Source organism: Notolepis coatsorum (assembly GCF_963971535.1).
Source record: "Notolepis coatsorum genome assembly, chromosome: 17".
NCBI classification, from domain to species: domain Eukaryota; kingdom Metazoa; phylum Chordata; class Actinopteri; order Aulopiformes; family Paralepididae; genus Notolepis; species Notolepis coatsorum.
In genome coordinates this window covers 80,326,387-80,339,066 of record NC_140181.1, presented here as the reverse complement: position 1 = coordinate 80,339,066, position 12,680 = coordinate 80,326,387, and the positions used below count along the sequence as shown (strand labels likewise).

Genomic DNA, 12,680 nt, shown 5'->3' with positions numbered 1-12,680 from the left:
TCCACCAATCGCACGCTTTCAAAAACACCTTCCCTTGGTGTCCTGTTGCCGAGGAGAATCTGGCATTGGAATTTCCCCTAAACGCCATTTAAATTTATCACACCCACAAGTTCCACAGCCATGGTCATCATGTATCAAAACCATTCACCAGCAAGACCTCTCGGCGATGTGTGACTTAGATTTATCTTCTGAATGCTGTAATCTGTACAATTTGGAAATGGAACTGATCATTAATTGTGTTCCCGTTGTCCCTGCCAGGTGGGAGCTGGTGCCATCGGTTGCGAGTTGATGAAGAATTTTGCCATGATGGGCTTGGCCAGCGGGGAGGGCGAGGTCATAGTGACTGACATGGACACCATTGAAAAATCCAACTTGAATAGACAGTTCCTCTTCAGACCCTGGGATGTCACGGTAAGTCCCTGCGAGTCCCTTCCCTCTGGCACACGGGCTGGTGAATGGAAGAGGCGGTGTACGTGTGTTTTGAATGGTGGATCCAATCAGTGTTTCAGGTTCCCGTTCACTGAGCCTTCTGTGTTTCCTTGCGATTGCCTCCAGGTGCACTTATGGTAACCGATGCTGATGGGTTGATGTCACAATTAGAGGTCGACAGATAGTCGATTATTTTAAAGGCAGATATAAATAACGATGGCATGTAACTAGCAAAAATGTGCCTGGCTGTTAAGAGGAATCTTGCTTGTTTCCGTTGGGCCACACCTGTGGCATTTTCCTCCCATCACATACATTTTAAGCTAGCTTAAAATAGCTTAACTTTGCGGCAAAACAGACCCGCTTCGCTGGTAAGCTAGCATGACTAGGCTGGTACCTTTTTGGATTCCTCAAGATCTCTAGTTTCACATGATTGCTTAAAGAATGAGACCGCTAGAGCAGCTTTGGGGGGGATATTGGTAACATAAATGGCCGATTATAGAGCGTTTTGACGGAGTGAAGGCAATTCTTTACAATTTTGGCGATGGTCGTGTGGTGATCATTGCTCCCAGTCTAAGATGAGATGGTCGTGTGGTGATCATTGCTCCCAGTCTAAGATGAGATGGTCGTGTGGTGATCATTGCTCCCAGTCTAAGATGAGATGGTCGTGTGGTGATCATTGCTCCCAGTCTAAGATGACATGGTCGTGTGGTGATCATCGCTCCCAGTCTAAGGGGGCTTTCTCACTGCCATTCGGGGTCGAATCAGCTCCGCTCCGCCCTCGCTCCGTCCTTGGGTGCAAACTCACCCCCCCCCCCCCCTCTCCCCCTCTAGTTTGTGTACACACTGCAGTCTTGGTGCGCTCCGGGTTTTTGTTTACGGTTTGGTTTTGAGCGTGTAAGCTGCCGTAGCAATGATGTCACGCTCTAACGTCAACACAGGAAGAGTTTTAACACACGGTGGAAACTGGATGCTGATATAAAGAAACAAATAACCAATAAATATGAAGTTATATTTGAACCTCTGTTGTCAAGCCTTGTCAATATAACCCATCCCCTTTTCTCACGAATGGAACTGGTGTCGTGGAGTCCGCTTTGAGTGTTTTCCAGGGTTAACGCTAACGCTAAGCTAACGGCTAACGCTAGTTAGCTTAGCCTATTTATTACTAGTTAGCAGCTAACATTAGCCCATTGCTCGCGGCAATTATATTGCATGTCGTGGTCCTGTGGGGATCATTGCTCCCAGTCTAAGATGAGATGGTCGTGTGGTGATCATCGCTCCCAGTCTAAGATGAGATGGTCCTGTGGGGATCATCACTCCCAGTTTAAGACAGGGTTTCCGTTAGAATTTTCTTTTGCAGGTCTGAGTGTCCGGTAGATTTCAATCTACCGGACAAATGGGATAAATTCCGGTCAGAGTTTATTGAGCTTAAAAACAATTGATAGGCCTATATAAAGAATGACATCATCAAGGCATTTATAATATTTTAACTTAAAACTAGGCTACTTTTGCGTATATAGTCATTAATATATTCCAAATAAAATAAGTCCCTCGAGACTTCGTGCTGCTGCCGACTTGAGGTGTCGGTGGGCAGTCTGCCCGACCTTAATAAACAGCAGTCTGTTATAATCACATTTTTATGAGCTAACGAATTCCGTTATATTGGACATTTGTATTAATTATATCAAGCGAAGAACTGAGAAATTTGGCAGAGAGAGACGGCAACATTATCGTGGGTTTGCGCCGTGATGTATATCTCCACCTCCCAACGACTTGGTGCTGCTCATAATGTCCGGTGAAAATAAGTCCCTCTAAGCACAATTTGATTATTTGAATTGTATTAAAATAGGCTAAAATTAAATAGCCTATGCGATGAACGAAACAATCATTACATTTGTCGTTGCTTCACCAAGCAGCCGGTCTAATAATGACATCTGGCTGTTGTCAGCGCGAGCTGGCTGCTGATATATTTACGTGAAGCATGGAGCAGGCAGAGTGGTGTTTTTAGGTCCGGTCTGGAAACCGCTCAACAGCGCCCCCACCCAACAGCTGAATTGCCAATGGCTGAATTGGAGTACTGCACCCTGCCAAGCCATGCTTCACGTAAATATATCAGCAGCCAGCTCGCGCTGACAACAGCCAGATGTCATTATTAGACCGGCTGCTTGGTGAAGCAACGACAAATGTAATGATTGTTTCGTTCATCGCATAGGCTATTTAATTTTAGCCTATTTTAATACAATTCAAATAATCTAATTGTGTTTAGAGGGAATTATTTTCACCGGACATTATGACCGGAGAGATTAAATATGTCGGACTTCAACAGATTTTGCCGGTCAAATACCGTAATTACCGGCTAACGGAAACGCTGGTTTAAGATGAGATGGTTGTGTGGTGATCATCGCTCCTAGTCCACATTTTTTAATTGCTGCTTCTGTGCTTTCAAGTGTGTTTTCTGCCTCTGGCTCTCAGCTTGGCCGATGCGTGTCGTGACCGGATGAAAAAAAATAAGCTTTGTGGAGCTTAGGGGTGGGGGGGGGGGGGAAATCGATACGTAGTAGTATCGCGATACTTTGCGTGGCGATACTGTATCGATACAGGGACGCCAAGTATCGATATTTAATTATTCATAATTTCTTTTATTACTTTTTTTTGTATAAGGAAGTTGCATTGTTCATTTCAATACCTGTAATAGTACAGTAGTCCGCACACACACATGTGCATTCAGTTAAGTTGGAATATGACTGTAATACAAACAGTTCAGTTTGTCAGGTACATGCAACACAGATTACAGTGTTTACATCTGTCTGCTTGAGAAAATACCATGTTCTGCAATAAAAATTATTGAAGTGAGATGAACAGACTGAACTTTATTTTATTAGATAAAACATGTTGACAGTTTTACTTTGCAGTTAAAAAAAAATCACAAAAAAAATATATCGAGTATCGCGGCTCAAGTATCGCGATAGTATCGTATCGCGAGATCTCTGGCGATTCCCACCCCTAGTGGAGCTATTTCAAAAACTCATATTTACCTGTAGTGTTAGTAGTTCTTCATCAACAGCTCAGTCAAACATGTTTCGGTTGCTATTTATTTTATTGATGGTGGTGGGGCTACCAGTTTGTTTACATGTGGATTACTGGTTGGCCTTTTGTGAAATGAGAACCCACATTGTGTAATGGTCTACAATGTTGCCGTACCATATAAACTGCTTCAGCTGTCAACCTCACAGTAATTGACGTGTTTCAAGCTCCCTCTTAGCTCAACCGAGGAAAGCAAAGCTTTGGCTCAAGAAAAGACGGTGAAGCTCGAGATAGGTCAGTCAGTTGTGTTTGGATGAGTGAGATGCAGTTGCATTGCTATTTGGGCGGCTGGGTAGTGTAGAGGTCTAAGCATTCGCCTACCACCACAGAGACACAGGTTCAAATCCCGGCAGTCGTGCCTTCTGCTTGGTCAGTCATTCCTACGAACACAATTGGCAGTGGGGGAGTCCTGGTCGTTGAAATAGTGACTCCTAGTATGCCTCTTTTCCATTGCATAGTACCTACTCTACTCTACTCACTTTAGGTACCTGGTACTTCGTTCGTTCCACTGCAGGTAGTATTCTGTTTCATCTCCGTGTGGGGAGGCCGGGCCGCTGGCGTACAGCATGAGAGCTCCGTGAGCATAGCTATGTCCGTGGGGGCTTGGAACAAGCCAGAGTAAACAGTTTCAATCAATCAATCAATAACAACATTAACCAGACTCTCGTTGTGTCTATTCTGCTAACGTTAACGTTACCTCTCGTTGTGTCTATTCTACTAGCGTTAACGTTACCTCTCGTGTCTATTCTGCTAACGTTAGCGTTACCTCTCGTCTATTCTACTAGCGTTAACGTTACCTCTCGTGTCTATTCTGCTAACGTTAACATTACCTCTTGTGTCTATTCTACTAGCGTTAACGTTACCGCTCGTGTCTATTCTGCTAACGCGTTAACGTTAACTCTCGTGTCTATTCTACTAACGTTAGCATTAGGTAATAACCGGTTTAAAATGGATGATGATGATTACCTCACGTTGGGTCTATTCTACTAGCATTAACGTTACTAGTACAAACAATCGATAGCGAGTTATTGTACGCTAGTAGCCACAATGCTAACTCTTATAATTAGAGGGATGTCCGATATTATCGGCCTACCGATATTATCGGCCGATATTGGCATTAAAATGTGATAAAGAGATTTTTTTTTACATTTCTATAACCTTTATTTACCCAGGCAAGTAAGAACAAATTCTGATTTAATTTATTGTCAAAAGTATGCATAATGTTGTGTTAATTCCACAACAAGAGATATGTAATGTTAACCCTTTAATCGCCAAGGACGACTTTAGACGTCATTCCTCGCCATGCGTAATCTGCCAATGACGTCGTACAGCGCCTTTTTTTTTTTTTTTTTTTTTAGTACATACAATTTATACAATAGTATAAAAACAAGGGGTACAAGGATAACATGTGAAAGTCTGTCGACTTGTTTCCAACATGGTCCCAAGAAAAATACAATAAATCACAAAGAGAGTTAAGAAGATAAAATAGATACAACAAGTAGATAAAATAGACAACACAATTTTCTGAAAGAGCCTCATTTCAGCATGTCATGTTCCTGTTCTTCTTTGAGATCAATATTTAAAAAATCTGTCATGGCAATCATATTTCACCCACGGAGACTTGAGATCTCCTGTAGATCTCCTCTCAACTCTCCAACGGTTCAAGACCGCCATCTGGTGGCCGATCGGCGAATCGCCAAAACCGGAAGTGAGCGGCAGGAAGTGGTGCTCACCCATATTTCGTCCGGCCACTCGCTATCGCTAGCGGGACTCCAGCTTGATACACTGGATAGCGATCCGTTGCCAATAACTCGATAAACAACATGATTTGGACGTATATTGTATTATACAACCTGGAACTGGATCAACTAGATCGACATCCCATAATAGCGAACTTTCTGCTCCACGCTGATCGCCCAACGCTACAAGGAAGCCGCGGTGAGTTTCAGCATGTTTGATTATTATTATACATGCAAACTGCTATGATCAACATATCACCCATACTACATGAATCATTTAACGTCGGCCACGGACTTATCAGCAGGTCACTCCGGTCACCAGCAGATGATGAGGCATGACGATTAGGACCTTGTACAATTGAAATTTTTAATCTGACGTCAGGATGGAGGTAGGTGAGTTCCAATTGTTGTAGGCAATCACAGAGACGGAGAAAGTATACTCTTGAACAGGTTCGACTTTAATAGTAAAGAACACAAAGAGTAATACTAGGATACTATACCAAGGGCAAAGGAACGAGAGAATAGATCAGGGGTAGGCAACCCTAGGCACGCGTGCCTGCATAGGCACGCAGGGTCATTTGCATAGGCACAGGGGGCAGCAGTAAAAAAAAAAAAAAAAAAAAAAATTTGCTTTGAAATATTATAGTGAAATATTTTGCACTGTTGTCGCATTTATCTTGTTGAAATCCTCACACAGGTTCTTTTTACTACCACATATTTAATTGAGACCCTTTATTTGTTTATTATTTCAATTTAGCTGGAAATACATTGCTACATCATTCAGTAACATTTGCAGAGCCTTATAACAAAAACATTATTACGGTCACCATTGTGACCAGTGGGATTAATCAACAAATTATATTATTTATTTTTCTATTTCATTGAACATTGCACATGTTAAAAACCATTTTTTTTACTCAAAATGTGAGCATTACCAAGTCAACTTGTGTTCTTAAAACAATGACAATAAACATAGTTTTATTAGGTTGAAATAATGTGGTTGTGTACTTATTTTTCTGTTAACTTATTATGGATTGAAAACTGAAAACCTTAATGCACAGTAACTGAACTCAATATTTTTAAGTTCTGGTAACTTATTATTGTTAGTTTTTTTACAGTGTAGTCTTGCGATCAATCAAAACTTATTTACACGATATACCTCACATTCACCCTCCATTCACATCCTGGTGTTCTCCATTAGGCCTGTAGGTGGAGCTATGACAGCACACGTACAGTACACACACCGATGGTGTGTGATGTGTCCAAAAATGAATGGGCAAATGTGAGTGAAATGGTCGCACTGTATGCAGCTGTTTGTCTGCATTGCATTCCCCCCCCCCAACTCAGATTTAGGGTTGATACAACCATCATAATAATATTGTTAATAATAACAATAACAATAATGATGTAATAATGTAAAAATTATCATTAAAAATACCTGATTATGAGAGAAATTAATTACGATGCATGGAATATTGTTGAGGCACACTAGTTACAACTATATTTCAAACAGGCACTCCATGTCAAAAAGGTTGCTGATCCCTGGAATAGATAATGGAGCTTAGTGGTGGTCCAGAACTAGAACGGGCCACGTTATCTCCGAACGCCTATACTGAAGACCTGACGAATGACAAGCAGAGGAAAGGAATGTTAAATAGCCACCAAATACCAACATTCCACACACACCCCCGTGACAGCCAATCAGAAGCCAACCTAAGTGACAGCACTAAATGACAGGGAAAAACAAGTGACAGCAGTCAGGTGACAGATGACAGAGAAGGTGGGTGGTTCCCGACCATAGTCAGGAACCAGAATCGTAACACTAATATTATGTATTTGTGGCTATAACTCACGTTCTATGGAATGCCGCAGAAAACGATAAAAACATATTTATACTTTAGACCATATTTTAGTATGAATGTGTGAATGAAAAAGTAGAACGTTGCTACATCCTAAACGATAGATACTTGATGTTGAATGGGCCATAGTAATGTCAATTTAGCAATACAATTTAAAAAGTTATAGCCCTGCAAAGAAGGGGAACATCTCCATAGACAAATAGAGCTGGCAGAGGACGGTATAAGGATGGATATAAGCGTGGCAGAGAAAGGGTTAATTACCTGAAATTATTCAGTTTTGGGGGGGGGGGGGGGACCCTGCATGTATCGGTTGATATCGGTATCGGAAATTAAGAGTTGGACAATATCGGTATATCGGTAAAAAAGCCAATATCGAGCATCCCTACTTATAATTGTAAAACGCAATCACATTAGCACGTAAGCTAACAACAAGCTTAACAAATCAGCTATCTTTTTGTGAGACTAAACTCTCCGCTCTTGGTGGTAAATTGTGTTGGTTTTGTTTCATCAATAAATGAGGCAGAATACACAGTGAATGTATTCTTTTTTGTTTATTGTACTTGTTCCTGCTGCAAACAAATAATGAAATCCTACGCGAGGCTAAATAAAGATGGCTGGTTTCTGTTTTTGTGCAGACGCTCCAACGTGTGACGCTTCTCTCTTCTGACCAATCAGTGGTCTGCAGTGTTTCATGTAACTTTTTTGGTACCACTTCTACCTGCTTGGAACCTCGAGAAAGCCGGTACTAAAAAAGTACCCAAAAAGTACCCGGTACCAGGTATTTTGGCAATGGAAACCCGAAAAGGCAGAGTAGAGTCGAGTAGGTACCATGCAGTGGAAAAGGGGCAGTAGTGACTGGTAGGTCTTGCCTGTTCAGCAGGGCTCTACAGTGCGACCATATTGCTCGCATATGCCCCTAGAACTATGTGTGCGCGAACCGGAAAAATCAATTACTCGCAATTACTCTGTGTGCGAGTGAAAATTACAACCTCAGTCGTGCTTTTTTTTTTCTCCGCTGATAAATCGTTAAAAAACTACAAGTCCCACATTGCACTCAAGCCAACGGTCCAATCACAGTAGAGTAACGTGACTTGTTTCAAGGGAAATAAAGGAAATGACCAATCGGAAGCTCTCATTCGCTTTTTTACTTGAGAGTTTTCCGAGACAGTAACATTAAATTAATGTAACTTATTCTAGTCTTACCAATAGCAATAGATTTTAGAACACCTATATTTATCGATGGCAATAGTAATATAACGTTAATGCAACAAAACGAATGCCTTGCTTTGTTAACAGTTTGAGTGCCAGCCATTAACATTGGAAACCCCATTGAATGCCAGCACCCACTTCAATGATAGCGTTGTGAACGCATAATCTCTCTTAAATTATGGCTGTGTCTAATCGGCCTGTCGTTTATCAATGACTTGTTTGCAGTCAACATTGTCCAAACGGATTGTTTTTTTATCTGTTCATTTTCGTTTTATAGCATTTTGAAAAGCCCTCGTTTTCAAGGAAAATATATAGATTCCGTGATAAACAGCATTTACTGGAATATTCTAGCATACACAAACGTTGTAATTTTTTTGCCTATTTATGAATCGTTTTCAAATAAACGCTAGATTATCGATAGTATATGTGTACTTATGCACGCTATAGAGGAGGGCTGAAAAATATATTCTCATTTCCTCATCAGCGATCACCGCGAACACACACGCATAGGGCAAAACCTTATATCTCTGTGAACACAGCTCTGATTATCCTAAAACTGGTAAAATAAATTCCTTACCTGAGATCAGATGTTATCCAAAAAGATTATTCCAATTCCTGATCGCCATTCCAAATATCGATCACGCTTATTGATTACAGTGTTGGTACTGTAAATACATAATCCACGCTGTTCTGATGGCCGGCGATCACTTGGTCTCTTCAGTTGGCTTGACTGAAAAGTAAAATTAGCAAACTGACCACTCCCCCTGCATCAGTCTAAAGTAATGGGGTGCAGTACCACAGGGAGAGACGATAGGGGGCGGTATCTTCCCAATTGAGCTCAGAGAGACTCTGCAGCACTAACCCGAGGCTCGATTGATGAAATATGAATTCAAATCGCCAATAAAAAAAAAACGACAAACCGCACTCAAAGGTCGGCATGAACTAACGACAAAAAGCGTCCGTGGCACTCAATGTGTTAATCATAACGTTGATGCAGTAGCGTATGTCGTTGTGTTGGCTGTAACGGACATGACAATAACATAACACTGTAGTGTGTACACATTAAAATTGCGGGGACGAGTTCTGTCAGAGCATCGAGGTACATGCTGAAGAAGGACTTCTGCAGGGATCTCACATAGACTAATACACACAGCTCCAATGCCATGACTGTTACCCAGTACTCGAATTGAGGGCAGCTCTCCTCCCTCCTTGAGCACCATTCATAAAACCCCAAAGGCGCATCTTCTGTATCTGTATCACGGTTATTGTAGGCCCGATACTGCAGGGCATATAGTGCAGCCACAGTGACTTGGTGGGCAAGTCTGGTGCGAGCAACATGTGCTGCACGCAAGAAGGAGTCAGCAGTGCCTGCTGTTGTGATCTCTGCTTGTACCAGTGCTTCAACCCAGCCACTGCCTTTCAACCAATCACCCAGGGTCTTCAGAGCTGCCATCGCTATATATGCAGGCCGCCACACATCACAACAAATTTGTCTTCCCCATACATCTCTGGCCACTTCCACTGGATCTGCTTGGCAATAGCATACAGGGGTTGATCAAATGTTACTACTGGAGTCTGCCCAGAATTCATATGTTGAACTGCATTTCTGACTACGTCCATGGAGTGTTTGATCATTGCCACTGTGTGGGCACTCTCAGGGGGTGTAGGGCACTTGGGCAGATTACTTTTCTTCCAGCAAGCTGTTGACCCGCATGGTATGCAGCACATGTTGTCCACACTCTGATTCACAGAGTTCTCTTCATCACTTGCAAGACTCTTCCGCACATTTTCTAGCCAGCAGTACTCTTCCTTGATGTTATGGTCAGAGTTTTCCCTGCTCAGAGATGCCACAGTGCTAGGTGGTACAGGTGCCTTTGTGGTGCTACGGACAACCGGTGGGACTTCTGTGTAGTAGCTTGGCAAATGGCCTACTGTCTTTTGGCTTCCACACCCTTCAACAATCACAATGCTGTGGTCAACTCCTTGACCTGCAAATGTAGGGTTTTGAATGAGTGAAATACCTGTGCTATGAAAGGACTCCTTTGAGGTAGTTGAGCTAGGGTTATGGTCAATATTATCAACCGCAGCAGTTGTGAAGACGTACAAATGTAGATGAATAAACTCACAAAATACAGCGCCACTCACAATAATCAGCAATACAGTGAAGAAACACGAAAACCTATATTCTAAATATTATATTCTTATCTTGTATTCATTCACAACATTCACAAAGAAAGTAACCTAACTGTAGCTCCTCCGTAAACAGACTGGGAAAAAGGTGGGTGACATAGCATGTGTCCAGCTGGAAATAGCAGCAACAAGGCAAGGGTGACCCTAAACAATGGTATAGGGGCACAGCGCCACCGTGAGAATGCGCCAGCACCACCATGTGGTAAAAAAAATTATAATAATAATAATATATAAATAAATTATTGTAAATAAAAATAAATTTTTGCAATGTAAGCCTGGGGCCAGCTTATACCTCATACACTGTACTTAAATAAATAACATTTAGTATGCTATAATATTGAAATGACGTCTTTATAAGTTGCAGCCTGCTACGAGAAATGTATTATGATTCACGCTACTATATATTAATATAATAAAATTACAAAAAAAATTGTAAATGTTCTTAGAATGGTGAGTGAGTATTTTATTTGGTTCTTAGGGTTAGTGGGATGTAGATTATATCCGTTATTGTATGCAAATCAAATGGGATAAGAAAGTTAGATTAAGCGCTGGTGGCCATTTTGAAAAATGCCTGCCACGGCCACCAGGGTGCTATTTTGTAACGCCCCAATATCCAGTTTTGTTCCCAATATATCTATCAACACATCTGCCAAATTTGGTGCTTTTATCACAAAATGAACAATTGGTTTGATATGTTGAGCTATGCCGCACCACTAATAATCGATTCTAACATTTTCAAATCGACGCAGTTGAATTTTCCCCTTAGGATCGATGCATTGCGATGCATTGTTACACCCCTACACCAAAGTCACTGGCCCACTGTGTGTGTGTGTGCTAACTTGGCTAGCGTTATCAACAGCAGAGGTGGGTGAAAGCGGTGTGACGTAATTGGCAGAATCGACTGTCAATCAATGGTCTACTCTACCTGACACGCAAACTCATAAACAATGTTTCTGTACTGGAGGTGTACAGTATTTCAATAGGCAACCCTGAAAGGATTATTTTTCTAGAAGAGAAACACTAGCCAAAACATAGGCATTGTATGCATAAAAGGGGCAAAAGCTAAAGTTAAGTGACTGTTACTTTTGTAGCAGTAGTTTGATTTGATAGTTTATTTGATAGGGACAGCACATGTTCATGAACATCAAGTACAAAATACAAAATGTAAACATGCAGGGTTGTAGCAAGAGCTAATTTACACCAGGAGACAGCGAAACTCTTTCAATAAATAAATAGCCTGCTTAGGGTAAAAGCATTGTGAAAATCAATGATAAAAACAACAATAAAAACAAGTTACATAAACTAAATCAGATAAAAAATGATCACAGTTCTGGTTTGCCTTAAGATGGGTCTTGAACATGGAGTATGTGGAACACAGTTTTTTAGCAAAGGTAGTATACCGAAAAGGCACCTTACAGTCCCCTCTACTGATGGCCCTGGTGGTAATGCCAGTGTCTCCTTTTTGGCATGTGGTAGTCTACACCCTCCCCAGACCAACAGGCGGCATTTGTTAGTCTACACCAGGGGTCGGGAACCTATGGCTCGCGAGCCATATATGGCTCTTCTGGTGACAGCATATGGCTCCCAGAAGTTTTTGAGTAAAAAAAAAAAAAAAAAATTTAATACTTGTGATATTTCTTAATAATACTGTGTCATTTTAAAGTAAACAGAAATTAGTTTTGAAGATACAGCTAATAGTATCTGTAGCTGAAGATATAGCGAGCAGAGCTGGCGAGGGAACACAAGTGGACAGAAATAAAAAAAATCTTCAACCTGAAGACCAGCTGATTCTTAAAACTTGGAACGAGCTTCCTGTGACATACCACACAATGCAGCGTGAGTATTGCCGTATTGGCCATGTTTGGCTCTACATATGCATGTGGGCAGTCATTCTCGCATATGAGGAACATTAAGACCAACCTACGCTCACGTTTAACTGATGGAAGCCTCAACGCCTGCATGAAGCTCAACCTCACCACGTATGAACCAGATTACAAGGCCATTAGCAAAACCATGCAGCACCAGAAGTCGCATTAAAAGTAAGACATATTTAATTTATTATACGTTAAAAATACTATATGGCTCTCAATGAAATATATTTAGAAATATTTGGCTTTTATGGCTCTCCCAGTCAAAAAGGTTCCTGACCCCTGGTCTACACCCTCCCCAGACC

The 12,680-nt window shown here is 41.4% G+C and overlaps 1 protein-coding gene and 1 pseudogene across 2 annotated transcripts in view; both read left to right on the top strand.

Annotated features, from left to right (window-relative positions):
- LOC311244103 overlaps positions 1-12,680 on the top strand; it is a 265,083-nt pseudogene that overhangs the window by 109,736 nt on the left and 142,667 nt on the right. The gene's annotated exons all lie outside the window — the stretch shown is intronic.
- LOC311243514 (ubiquitin-like modifier-activating enzyme 1) overlaps positions 1-12,680 on the top strand; it is a gene marked incomplete at both ends in the record, with an annotated part of 65,861 nt that overhangs the window by 15,901 nt on the left and 37,280 nt on the right. The window contains one exon of the mRNA XM_084332759.1: positions 259-411. Coding sequence (XP_084188885.1) covers positions 259-411 — 153 coding nt within the window. The remainder of the gene's footprint in view (positions 1-258; positions 412-12,680) is intronic.